Here is a 14,479-nt window from a genome sequence, read left to right on the forward strand (position 1 = left end):
AGTCTGGAATGATGATAATGCCAGGAAATACCTGGTCCATAAGAAACAAATTCATGAATTTGGCGAATCTGTCGGCCGGTGCCAGGCGCTTCGCCTACGTATGAAAGAATCTGGGCGGTGTATTGCGGATATAAAGAATAATGCTGGAGTACGGTGTCAGGACCCTAAAGGGATTTTAGCTATTTTTCAATAGTTTTATTCAGAACTGTATACGCAAAAGCTGTCTTCTAGTATACCTAGTTCATATAATAGGGATTGGCCCATATTAGAGCTTGATAATGCTGAAAGTTTGAGGTTAGATGAGCCAATTACCATGGAAGAGCTGGAAACAGCTGTTAATGGACTAGCTTTGGGGAAAGCGGCTGGACCCGACAGACTTCCGGCAGAAATCTAGAAGTCATTTTTCGATGTTTTGAAGGATGATATGTTATGTACATTTAGAGCTGCTCAGAATGGATCCGCTCCTAAATCACGGGCAGAAGGCACTATTGTGTTTTTTGGAAAAAAAGGCAAAAGATGCTGAATTGGTGGGCTCTTATAGGCCAATTTTATTAATGAATTTTGATAGCAAGATTTATTCTAAAATTTTAGCTTATCGATTGCCTCAAGTCATAACTTCTTTAGTGTCGCAAAATCAGCATGGTTTTATCCCTGAGCGTAGTACAGTAGCACACGTCAATAAGGTGGTGACGTTGTTTGATATTGCGCAGACCGAGAAGCGGGAATTAGGCCTCATATTATTGGACGCAGAAAAGACGTTCAACCGTGTAGGCTTACTTGTGGGAATTGATGTTAATGATGGGATTTGGTACACGGTTTATAAATGGCCACAAGTTTTGTACACTTCGCCGGTCGCTAAGATCGCGTTAATGGGTCTACTTTCTGAAACGGTTTAAATTATTTGTGGCACAAGGCAGGGGGTGTCCCTGTTCCCCGCTCTTCTTTGTGCTATTTATAAATCCGTTTTTTGAACAACTAAGGAATAACTTGTTGATCAAGCCTTTTAAGGTTCACAATCTGTCTTATTCAGTGTTTGCATACGCAGACGATATTGCAGTAACTACCTCTGACCCCGTTTTAGCGCTTAAAGAGATTAAGCGGCTTGCATTTTCATTTGGGCAAGTATCTGGCTACAAACTAAATGTTGCTAAGACTCAGGTTTTAATTACTGATCAGGTGAATATGCAAGACCCTTGTGTGGTAAAAGAAGTGGTGTATCTGGGTATCAAAATTAGGGCATCTATGGATGAATTGGTTAATGTCAATTGGATCTCTTTATCACGTAATATGCAAGATTCGTTGGATAGATGGTCCAGAATGCAATTTACCTTGATCGGCAGAAGCAATATTTTTAAGATGAATGTTTTACCTAAGGTGTTGCATGTATTACGAATAGTTCCGCTGGAAATCTCTGTGGCACAACTGCAGCACCTGCAGTCTATCTGTTCTAAGTTTCTCTGGGCCCCGGGTAAACCAAGACGAGCAATGAGATTTATGACTATCTATTGAGCGGGGAAGGGGTTGCTATTCCTGACTTTGCCTTATATTTTTACGAATGTTTTCTTTTAAAAATGCGTATTTTATTTACTGGAGAAGATGTTGGTAACATAACATTGCGGAGGCCCCGTCTATTTTCCAGGTTTTGCTGGGTCCTGTAGCACGTCAATGCTTCTTTAAACAAACTGATGGCAGTTACTACAAGCATACAAGGTTTAAGGTACTTATATCTGCTTTTAATGTTTGGAAAAGAATACGAAAGCTCTGCCTAGTTGAGAAACTGTCCCGGTATACCCCCAAAAATGCTGTAAATATTCTTCCTTCAATTTTCTGGGGAAATATTGCTATGGGCTGGAAGGGTACGGGCGTTGTCCAACTGGGGGATTTCTTTTGTAATGATGGTTTCCTGATGTCTTATGAAGAATTATCACGACAGTATAATTTGCCCCAAAATCTTTTTTTTAAGTTTCTACAGTTAAGAGATTTTATTTTTCGGAAAAGAGTCAGATTGTAGTCTAGTTCAGTAGTCACTGCTGTCCAAAGTCAGGTCAAAATTGGGGCACTGTACCAATTATTGTTATCCTGTAGAAAGGATGATCTAGATAAACATAGTGTTAAATGGGCTGTGGTCTTGGGCATTGAGAATTTGAGCTTAAAGGACCCTATTATTAGATCCAGGTAGACTCTGTTGTCTGCAAACCTGAAAGCTCAATGTTTTACATCTTTTTTTAAATTTATATTATACGCCGGCACGGATGTTAAAATGGGGGAACGGGCAAGATGGAAAATGCTTTCGATGCCGTGGGGATCATGCAGATTTGTTGCATATTTTTTTTTTCATGTGCCTGCTTGACAAATTATATTCCACACATTGAACAATTTTTGTCTAGAGTAATAGGAGTTCAAATTATTATAACACCTATAATGATGCTTTTGGGTATTGGACCGGATGTTGGTAAGGGTTCTCCCTTATATAAACATAGATATCTTATTTTCATTGCAATGACTGTTGCCCGACTTTGTATTGCGGCTGAGTATAACTTGTATAAACTGAGCATAATACCACGTGGCAGATGCAAATGATAGCATGCTGGGACTAGTACCAGCCAAGATCACATAATTGTAAAGATCTAACCAACTATGGTTGCATGGCCTATGTTATGACTGTTAAAATATAAAAGTTCAATAAAGATCTACTTAGAAATGCAGCAATAGCCATTTTCATTATGCAGAAGGAGCTTTTGGTTTATCAGAAAGAGGCTATTGCATAGCAGATAGCGAAAGGAAATGAAATACAATAGACCATCCATCAGGAAATTGATTGCTTGGAGGAAATAAAACCAGTCTGCAGTGGTTCCCAGTTGAATAAAAGCTTGCTAGATTTCCTTATATATTTTGTTACATTTAAATAAAACTCAAATAGTCTCCTCACATCAAAGAATATAAGGACCGTTCTGCGTGATATGTGGGAATACTGAGGAAAACTGGCAAAGGTATTCTTCGACTGGTGTTGGATAGGAGGGTACATCTTATTTAATCCCTCCTAAAACCATTCATGGCCAGGATTGGGAATACCAATCCTTGATCAGGGCCTTTCCTGTATGCCCTAATGTGGAGGGATGGGTAGAAATAATCCTTAGGAGGCTTGTCTGGTTTGTTTTACGAATTATGGTTTTATTTAAAAAAAAAGAGGGGGAAAAAATCTTTGTGATAACAATGTCTTGTATAGGCTGTTTCTTGCACTTCCTATACGCTGTATTGGTGCCCTGGAATGTTTCTTCTCTTTTTCTTTGTAGGATCGTCTTAGTTGTGCCACCAAGTGCCCTTGAGAAAAGAAGGACAACTAAGGTAAGTAACTATTTATAGTATGATGTTATACCTTTTACACTGCCTGCTTGTCCCTGTAGTCTCTTCCAAACCTGTTGGTCATGAGACAGGAGGCATTGTGAAAGTATTATCGCTATTAACTCGTCTGAAGCACCAGGTACCCTGAGTTGTCTCTTCCCTCCTCCATGAAGTATTGTGACCCACACTATGAGTTTGTGATAAGGAGCCTTCACCCAATTTCAAGAAATCTGAAAGCAGATGTTCGTATGCCCCAAAGTCCTATCTTTGGGCTTAGGTTTTTATCTTTCTCTCTTACATTCTCCCCCAAGCTTATATATATATTTTGGCTCATTACTGTGCTTGAAAGAAAACAAATACAAAAAACGAAATTCGAATTTTTTCCACTTTCATTGTCCATCAGTAAGTAGAAAAAAAACAACTCCACCAAAAAGATTAAGAAAAATTACCTAATAAGTGCACTGTGCTTTATCGCAGGGCTCTGGTTGGAGCCAAAACGAGAGTAAACTTCTGGAAGACCTTGACTTTAGCTCCCATAGGTAGAGTAGTCTTGGCCAAAATGATGTTAGTGCTGCAATTCTTCTACTACTTTGCCAGTAACCCCGTTTTCCCCCCACTCTCCTCCTTCTGAGAACTAGATACCCTATTGAGCTCCCTTATAAGGGGTGATAGACGCCGGAGAGTTGCACTTACAAAATTGCAACTTCCAATAGATCAAGGGGGATTGGGAGCACCATACTTTGAGGCTTATTTCCCTGCTGGACGGCGGGGCGTCATTTGGCAGAGACTGCCTCGGAGGGAGGGCCCATGTCAATACAAGCCCTGTGCAAACTGTTCCTTCCAGGCACCCACCCTACGGCTACACATTCTGTGCAGGTGAAGGTGGCACAAACATGTATGTTGCGCCTTCACCGCATCTCTGGTGAGACACCCCTATACACCCCTATATACTGGCCTGCCGGATTCTACTCTGCTCGGGCACGGCAAGTTTGGACAGAACACGCAGTCCTGGAGGTGGGATCCCTATTCGCGGAGGGTCAGCTAATGCCATTCGATTGACTCTCAGACGAGACGGGCCTCCTGCCAAGGCAGTTTTTACTACACAGACAAATAGTCCTCAGCAGACTCCGCATTTGGGATCTTTCTGAGGGGGAACCGGCGACGCACCCAGTACTACACACAATTCTCCACATGGGTATGGGACAACAATTAATTACATGGCTTTACAAAGCAATTCGAGACCTCACCGCCTCCACGCTTACCCCACTGCGACAAAAATGGAAGGAGGAGACAGGACGCCAATTACATGACAAGGAATGGGGGAGCGCCCTAGAATATCCCAAGAGAGTGTCTCGGAACGCCCGTTTTAAAAAGCGCTTTTACCCAGGCACACAATTTGCATGCCCGAGATGCCAATCTACAGATGCGACTTTCAAACACATGTTTTGGCTATGCGCCACAATACAGTCCTACTGGAATGCAATACACGAGACGCTGCAGGAATTAACAGGGCTCACTGACATCAAAACTTGGGAAGCCAGGGGGATAGGGATCTTCTGCAGACGTAAATCCCTTAAAGTACAAGCACGTTTTGCTTCCCTAGCCCTCCTGCTGGCGAAGAGAGGGATCACAAATTGGAGAACCCTGGACGGACCCCCCTTGGCGGCCTGGGTGGGAGTGGTTGGAAAGTGGGGTTCAGTAGAAGAAGACACAATCAGATGGGAAGAGGCCCAGGGAGTGCGCAGACAACACATATCTATGGAATGGGTTACAATACTGCACCAATTCAGCCACCACATGGCCAACACTCAACAACCACCATCACTACCGACTGCACAAAAAATCCAGAGTCAGAATACACAACTCAAGTCCCCCCACACACTCATGCAGACGGCGTCACTTCCAGGCCATCTCAAGAAACATGACCCTGCAGCGACCCCAGGAGTATAGAGCATCTATAAAGCGCCCAAACTCGATTATGCCATGCTCCTGGAGAGCCCCATTCCCTCATTCACCCCAAACCCCTCGTAAAGGCATGTAACTCCTATTTTTGGACGCCCGCGGGGGCGATTCTAGTCCGCCCAGGTCCGTTTACTCCAAGTTCCAATCCCCAGTTAGCCACACACACCGACAGTTTAAAAGACTGTAGACTTTTCAAAAAGATAGCCCTTTACCGGAAATACATTGAGGCATACTATTATACCACATGATGGCTACAGAGTGTTCAATAGCCAAACCGGTTTTCTTTAATAGATTACCCCATGCTTGAAAGGTCCAGGAAAATGTACTGCACAACTGTATCGCTTAGACCAATCGTTTTGTCTACATTCATGTAAAGCAATATGAGAAAACTAATAAAAATTGTTTTTTTTTTACAAAAGGAAAGGTTACAGAGTTTCATATATCATAAGTATAAGGATACTACAAAAATACACACGTAAAGACTAAAATGTTACAGAACTAAAACAATTAACAGAAAGCCTTTACATTTCTAAATGTAAATGTATAGGCATTTATATAGCGCACTACTTACCCGTAGGGTCCCAAGGCGCTTCGACCGCTGCGAAACCCTTCCTGGCTTCCCTGAGAGATGGTCCCTTAATGGGTATCTCCAGGGTGAGACCAGGCATCCCCGGCGGTCTGGTGGGGCCGTTAGTGAAGATGAGGCAAGCTAATGCCCAGAGTTGCCGAGTGTGATCGCTGATCAGAGTGGGCACCGAGGCGAGAGAATTATCGAGTCCGCTGACCCTGGTCCAGAAACCTGCCGCGCCGGGAATCGAACCCTGGTCCCGGGCCGTCCTCTGCTCTCGGGTCTGCCGCCTCTAACCAGTGAGCCACACTACTTCACTACTACTCTACATGTACTTAGCAACAGTATACAGAACATCAAAGTGAAGGCGGAAGGAGTGTAAGAGGAACAACAAGAACTAGATACGATATATAAGAAAACAAGTTGATCTACTGTGCATGTGCCCGTTTAAAAGAGCTAATTATTCTAATGTAAAAACTAAAAAAATGCGTACCCAAAGCAAATTATGACTCACTACCTGTGAAGCCAATTACCTCATGCATATATGGATCAACGAGGATTTCGAATGGTCCCACTGCTAGAGCAATGTTTGGAGATGCAGTTGGAATGGTCAGCATGTAATGGAAGGTCTTCTTTCTCATATCATGAGTGTAGATGGTTTCAATTAGATCCCCATTGGAGACAGCTACCATAGCAGCATCAACCGTGAACTCCAGTTTCCATGTGCATAGCTCTGAGTAAGAGTCTACACAAGGGAACCAAAATCTGTTGGGGAAGAGGAAGCACGTTAAACATCACACTTTCAATTACCACCTTCAAAAACGTCAGTAATTTGATTATGTATACTCCCGTTTTAACAATTAACCATTCTGCAGAGGTTTGGATCAATTATAATTAAGCATTCGAAGACTGGAAGGCCTTCAAGCATAGAATTACAAAATTGAAGGAGACGAGGCACTGTGTACAGAATTACACTAAGCCAGAGATCTTCAAACTGTTTTGCTGTGAGGTCCCCCTGCCCCCCCCCCCGCCAAAGCAAAATGCTTGTAAATCGGGACCCCATGCCCCCCCTCCTCCCCCCCCAAACTTTATGGCACAGATTGTGAGAACAGGAGATGGGTGGCCCGCGCTTTTGAGATCATTTCATGGATACATTTTCTGAAGCCTGTAATTCACGATAAAGGTGAGACTAACAAAAGGCTGAAATAATCTGACAAAAACAGAAATGGACTTAAAAAAATGAGCTTCCCATAATTTGGGTGTCGTGAGCCCCTCATACTCCTGGACCACAATGGAAGAGCACCTAATGCACTAATGATAGCTGCAGCCCTAAGTAGCAGTCATCTTCTCTGCCTCTTTCATCCCTTCCCCACCATCCCTGGCCCCCACTCCAATCTTGAAACATGCTCATTTTTTTTTATGGGACGAAGATGGTTATGTAGTGCAAACTCAGGTCTAGGGCATCTTACATGAGCACTATTTACATTACACAAGGTCAGGTTAATTTATTTTTTTAAGAACTGGCCGATTAAGTGATTTGCTCAGAACCACAGAAAGTTGAGCGCACACCAGGATTTGAGCAGGGTTCCAAAAAATAGGTAGCTCCCATCATTAGGCCACATCCCCTCCATTTTAGGAAAATAATGAGCTTCAGCACGTTGTCCCCACCTTTTTGTAGCAAAGGTGGACTCAGCTTTATGCTCACAGGGAAAATTAACTCCCAGCCATAATTGTGATCCAGGGAATCCCTCAGACGCCGGAACCCAGTGGGTCCTGCAGGCCTGCTTCACTAATAGCAGCAACCCTTCTTGCTCAATCCTCCTCGCCGCCATCTCTTAGATGCTCAAACTAAGGTGTCTCCTCTGGTTCAATTTTCTCCTCACGAGGGCCCTTGTTCTGTAGCCCCATGCAACACTAGCTTAGCAAGTGTGTATTACACCCCCCCCATGCAAGCAAGGAAGGATGGTAAAACAGCCATAACTGGGGTTAGTCAGAGCAGTTGAAATTATGCAATTTGGGGGCCACTGTTTTTTCTGCATAATTATGGATTTGCCGTATTTGCCACATAATCTATCATCTGCTGCATACTCTGTAGATTTTAACAAAAAATCGTTTCGAGTTCACACATATCAAGTTACTATAAACACTGCAACATGTGTTGCTGCTCAGAAGAAAGCCCTTCGCAAAGCGTGACTGGTCCCCTTTCGGATGCTTATTGCTATATTTGCGTATTAAACAGGTATTAATTTAGTGGACCTATGCCCACAGTGTTCCCAAACGTAAAAATAACACCGTAATATTATCACAAAATGTGCTGCATTATGCCGTATAATTTGCCTTTTCTTGCCACATAATTTAGTCAATCCTGCCACATGATTGGGTCTTCCCCTGGTGCATAATTCTAGTGACCATGGATTAATCTGGCCCCATATACCGATCTACCCTGTGCAACTGGTTAAGCATCAAAGATAAAAGCTGCCTGGGAATCAGTACATTCTTTAACTGATGGGAGTCACAGGCTGTAACCTTGTAGCAATATACATACACACGTTGCTATTCCCAGTGTGAAAACCAGGATTCAGTTTGGTGACTCTCTAGTCACATACAGACATCTGAAGTGACTGCATTAGCTAACTGAGGTTTATAATGTAAAAGAGTACATTTTCAACAGATTAGTTTAACTTGCATTGATTTGTTCATTTAATGTGTATGTGGCAGTGCTTAATTTGTAAACCTATTGCCCCTGCCAGCGCTGCCAATGAGGATACCAAAACAACAACTAACCATCACACTCCTACAAGTGTGACAGTTCAGACTATTCCATGCCACCCAAAACTATAAGAATAGCTTGGGCAGCAGGTATTTGCCATTTTTTATTAATATTAAATTATTAAATAACTGTTTTATGTTCATTTCAAAATTGCCCAAACAGCACCATCATGTGGCAGACTGTCATAAGTACCATTGTTGACAATTAAATGTATATGAAGGGAGCCTGGAAACACGTACGATAAATAGTACTGTTGCTTCAAGATCATCTTGATGTACAGGTCCTTGCACAAGCACTTGCACCCCCTAGAAATGCAGTCAAGGACTCCCCGGGGGTGAGGCCCCACAGTTTAAAGAACTGGGCACTAACAGCCTGATTCATCAAGCCGAAATCGGCTCGCAAAGGGCCAGATTCTGAGAATCTGGCCCTTTGCGAGCTCTATTTTTGCATTTGGGATTCATCATCTCAAATGCAAAAATCGCTATTTAGAAAATCGCAATTTTGCAAGGAATAGCATTTAAGGAATCTCTATTAGCGTCACTTGCCAGCGCCCGAAGGCACATAAAGAAGAGCCGCTCTTGCTGGGGAGCGGGGCCAAAAAACTACTGGGGGCAATTACGAACCGCCACCTACCTGTGTGGATTGCTGGCTGCCACGCTCTCTTGTCTCGCTCTCCCCCGCCGCCGCACCTGCCATAGCGGCCGCCGAGAGGGGGGAGCGATCACCGCATCAAACTGCCTACAATTCCCAGCGTCCCCTGCTAGGACTCGGGGACGCCGCCTGCAGCGTCACTTGCCAGCGCTCGGAGGCGTATAAAGAAGAGCCGCTCCTCCCGCGTCGCGGGACCCGCGCCGGCGACGCCGGGCGGAGCCCGGGCAGAGGGCGGGCCGTCTGTGGCCGTCCGGGGACGACCAGGGACGGGACGACCCCTTGACTTTGACTAACTCTACAGGTACTTTCCATTTGGACCGGCATTTTGTTATTGACTGGGGTATTCAACACGCTGATACCGAACCGCCTAAAGCGGAGAAGTGGGTGAAGGGCAGACATAGCTTATTTCAGTCCCACGGAGTAATTTACTAGAAGGAAGCCAGGATCGATAGATAGGGTTGGAAATAGTTATTTAAAATCCTACTATGTCCAATCCCCCTAAAACACGCTCGGCTACGAGCAAAGCATATCTAGCTGGCACTCCAAAACAAACCATGGCCGAAACAAATATCGTACCTCCTAACAAAGTAAAAAAACCTACTGCAATTGATTTGATGTTGAGGAAGGTATCTGGGGAGATAGAACGTATGGAAAGGAGTTTGTCCTCCTCACCAATCCCTATATTAGTTACCCCAACGCAATCCAGGGATCAAACATTATCTGAAAGCCCCAATATGACTGGGAATATAGTGTTAGCAAGTAACTCAATTGAGGGCATTCCCTGTGCTCAACATGTACTACAATCTGGGCAGAAAATCTAGGGCACAGCAACCTTACCGCTCATAATAAACCCAAACAACGGGCGTGGCAAGGGCCAGCATAGGAAAAATAAATCAAATATAGGAGCTTGTCGATCTAAAAATAGACAAGAGGTCACCCCTGCAGATGATAAAGTATCATCCAACGTAAAACCACCAGGGTGGATAGAGGAGGTAATTGGAGAACTCAAAAAACATCTGGAAGCTTTTATTATTACCCAGTTAAAACTGATTGTAAGCAGGATGGATAAAATAGCCAATGAATTGACTAAACAGGGCAAGATAATGGACCCGACAAGTAAGAAACCTTCCTCAGGCCCCAATCAACCCACAATTGTGGCCACTGATAATATAGCGACCAATAACAACTGTGTCAGTAACATCCAACACATGATCGCCCAGGTACATGACCCTCCTAAAGCTCCTCAACACCCTGAGAGGGATCAAATCACAAGACTGGCACCAAAAATACAGAAAAAGTCCAACAGCAACCAACTACGCAAATGGGGCAGGAAGACCATTACTCAAGGCAAGGCCCATCTAGTTCATCCCAAATGGATTATGACCCATTCCATAACCCAGAAAGTCCTCCACCACATATAAATCTACCACCGGAAGCCAGCCCCTATGTTATAGTATTTGCAGGGGCACCGGAACTCAGGGCCGCAGAAAAAGAATCACACTCACAATTACACTCAAAAATTGCAAAGTGGTTGAATATCCATAGGCCCTTGAACACCGGGGAAAAGGGGGAGATACTACATGTAAGAAGAGTGAACTGGCTAGGAGGCAGGAAAAAAGATATAAGAGGGGATTGCATTGTGGCAAATTTCAGAGATGTCAATCTGGTGGAATATATACTGAGAAATTCAAATAGAAATCACACCAGCACAATTTGCACCCTCCCCTGGGTTATTTTTACCCAAGGAGATGGAGCATTAATAACCTAAACTATCCAATGTGGAGCACTGGAAGGTTACCAATTAACCAAAGGGATAGAATCCTGAATCACCCCGACCAGTTTTTATCTTCCCGAGACTACCCACAGTGGAGAAACAGATTTACCCCTCTGCAGTCGCTCGATGAAAACGACTGACTACCCCCTATAGACAACGAGCAAGCAAATATTGTAATAGGGGATGCAGCTGTTCGTAGCATGGAAGGGACAGGAGGAAGTGCGGAAGCTATGAGGACAGAGATCCCCCAATGCAGAGGGAGGAGGTTGATAGTGTCCTAAAGACTTGTAAAAAAAGAGTGTGTAGACTGAATGACCAGAACGCAGAGGGAAGGAAAGATTCTAGGGAAGGGTTAGTCTTTTTGTCCTGGAACATAGCGGGCCTGGGGGGTAAATTCGAAAATATGGAGTGGAGGGAGTACATTACGGGCTTCCACATTATAGCCTTACAGGAGACATGGGCACGAGACCCTGATTCCCGTCAACTGGAGGGCTATAAATGATTCTTTAGGCCAGCGCAGGAAGGCAGATCAGGGAGGGCGAAGGGAGGGCTAGTAATATATGTTGACCTAGATCTAAAAGGCACTTGGTCACAACCCCTATTGGTATCAGACACCATACAAGCAGTGGCATTCCAGGGACAGAGGTTCCTAATATAACATTTTTATAATTCGGGTCCAATTGAGGGAAACTACCCTGTGTTACAAGAGCTAGAGAGTAGACTAAGTGACGAAACTGACCTAAGGGAGGGGGGCCCTGAACCAACTATTTTGTTGATGGGTGACTTTAATTGTCACCTGTGCCCAAAACTACTCCCCATGTCCCCTGATTGGTCATCCTGCCCTGAAGAAAGTGGACCACACTTTGAACACAACAAAGAGGGAACACTGCTTATGAAGCTACTTGATAGATTCGCCCTCACCCACACAATGGACCTGCTGGCATTGAAAACAGGGGACACTCTTACACCAACATTTAAGGGAAGAGGCTGCTCTTCCATCATAGATTTTATTTTAATATCTGCCTTTGCTAAAGAGCAGATCAAAGAGGTAAGAACGGAGTGGAGCCCCTTTAGCAATCACAACCCCCTAACCCTCGAAATACCATATAATGGCCTGCCTGTAGGACATGCCGGGGAAGTCACTGTAATTTGCCCAACTGACCAGGGGAGGCGCCTAAGATGGGCAAAGATTAATGCACAAGAATTCTACAGCACCCTAGTGGAAAGAGGGAAAGAACATATAGAGGCCTGCCTCGAACCTACAATAGAGGGCAGAGATGTGGTCCTGGCATTCGAGTCCTTAACTAGGGTGGTTGATGGATTATTAAAAACCAAGCGGCCCATAAAGGATTCGCCAACCCCAAGATGGTTTGACTCTAACTGCTCGCGGGCTCTGAGTGAGCAAAAACTGAGCCTTAAGAAGTCCCCGAGAGAGAAGAATGAAATTGCCCTATGTAGACCTAACTATAAAATGCAGGTCAATCAGAGAAAGAGCACACTACAAAAGGAAGTGTGGGCAGTCCTGAGGGAAGCAGGTGAAAACAGGGACTATACCCAATTTTGGAGAATTATTAATAGACCCTGCTATCAAGACTCTAGATCCCTTGTAATTCGTACCAACATACTTCCCGAACAATGGATTAACCATTTCAAGAGTCTATACAACCAACAGGGGGAGACAGTTAGGGACGGAGTGTGGGAGGGGGCTAGACCCACCGAATTAGAATTCTCTCTACTGGAAATCTCAAAGGCATTTCAAGGCCTGACTCGGAATAAGGCACCAGGCCCGGATGGCACCCCCCCAGACCTCTATTTAAATAACATTGAATTATGGGCACCAATTATGACCAGAGTACTAAACGCAGCAATACAATCTGGGCTCTCGAGATCTTGGTCAACAGCGTTGATTGTCCCCATCTACAAGAAATGGTGCAGGGATAACCCGCAATGCTAAAGACCAATCTCGCTGATTTATGTGTCAGCTAAACTACTAGGCAGGGCAATTCTAAATCGCCTTGTTGAGTGGACTGAAGTGCACCACACCCTAGCAGACACCCAGTAAGGGTTCAGAGCAGGCAAATCAACTAATGACTAATGCCTTAATCTTTATCTACTAGTTGCCAAATACACGAAATCTGGTAATGGAACAATGTATATGTGGTTCATGGACCTGGCAGCTGCGTTCGATAACGTAAATAGAACCAAACTCTGGGCCCTTACTTTTAAATTGGGAATTGATCCAGATCTTATAAACATCCTAAAGGAACTCCACTGGAACACCACTGCCAAAGTCCGCTATAAGGCAGTCAAATTACTTCAAATCAAATGGCTATTTATAACAACAGTAACATCTTCAAGTGGGAACTCAGTGCACACATATGCCTATATTAAAACCATATAAAGATTTTATTTAATTTAAAGTCAAAAGATACATCGCAAATTGTACAAATGATGCAACATGATTTCAATGAATAACGCAAAAATACATTATAAGATGTTGCTGTTGTTATAAATAGCCATTTGATTTGAAGTAAGTTGACTGCCTAGGGTGTTTGTACTCAACCGGTTATGGCCCTGCCCTAGGAGGTCTAGAGTTATAGTAGGGGTCCTTGATATATGCATTGTTTAATCCATTAATAGACATGTAAACCAGACTGAGTCCTGACAGAGTGAGTGTGAGAGGTAGTGAGATTTTTTGGAGGGCAATGAGATTTAAGTGTGTGTGGGAGTGCAATACACAGACTTTCTGTGTTTAAAAAGGTCGAACATAAGTTAATTGGGGGCACTGCCAATGAGAAGACACTACATACACTGCATTACTTTCCCTTTAAATTAAACAGGTGCTTTATAAAAAAAATCTCTGCAAAAACATGTTTACCAATCAAGACAAAAAAACATTTTGTAACCAATGGAAAAAAATATATTTTGATCTATTTTGTGTGTTAGGCAGCTGCATAAACATTGATAAGCATAGATTTTAAAAGGTTTTGAAAATGCAGAGAAAACACCACTAAAAGCCACAAAAAATAAATATTGAAAACAGGACAGTCTAGATATAAAGCAGAGAATGAGCAGGCCCTATTGTAAAGGATTTTGCTGAACTACAACCCAATGACCACCGGAAAGAGGCACATAGTGACCCCATCTGCCAGTTTAAAAAGGGACCGTTGGCTAGAGCAAAAATTACAGGATCAAGAACGTAACAAACCTGCTAGCACAGGAGAGATAATGGCAAACACCCCTACTGTAACAAAAGCAGGGACCACAGCAGTGGCCCCAGCTAAAAGGAAGGGACAACAGAAGTGAACACAGGTGTGAAAACTGTAGCCACAACACCTGACACTAAAGCTACTAGCAAAGCAATCTGCACTGCCACAGCAACAATAGCAGCTATAAGCACAGCAAGAAACAC

At 43.7% G+C, this 14,479-nt stretch overlaps 1 protein-coding gene across 2 annotated transcripts in view; it reads right to left on the bottom strand.

Moving 5' to 3' along the window:
* TAF2 (TATA-box binding protein associated factor 2) overlaps positions 1 to 14,479 on the bottom strand; it is a 765,870-nt gene that overhangs the window by 599,681 nt on the left and 151,710 nt on the right. For both annotated transcript variants that reach the window (XM_086966160.1, XM_086966159.1), the window contains exon 6: positions 6,406 to 6,637. In XM_086966160.1, coding sequence (XP_086822286.1) covers positions 6,406 to 6,637 — 232 coding nt within the window. The remainder of the gene's footprint in view (positions 1 to 6,405; positions 6,638 to 14,479) is intronic.

The sequence above is a fragment of the Lissotriton vulgaris genome, chromosome 4_1 (assembly GCF_964263255.1).
Source record: "Lissotriton vulgaris chromosome 4_1, aLisVul1.2, whole genome shotgun sequence".
Lineage (NCBI taxonomy): Eukaryota > Metazoa > Chordata > Amphibia > Caudata > Salamandridae > Lissotriton > Lissotriton vulgaris.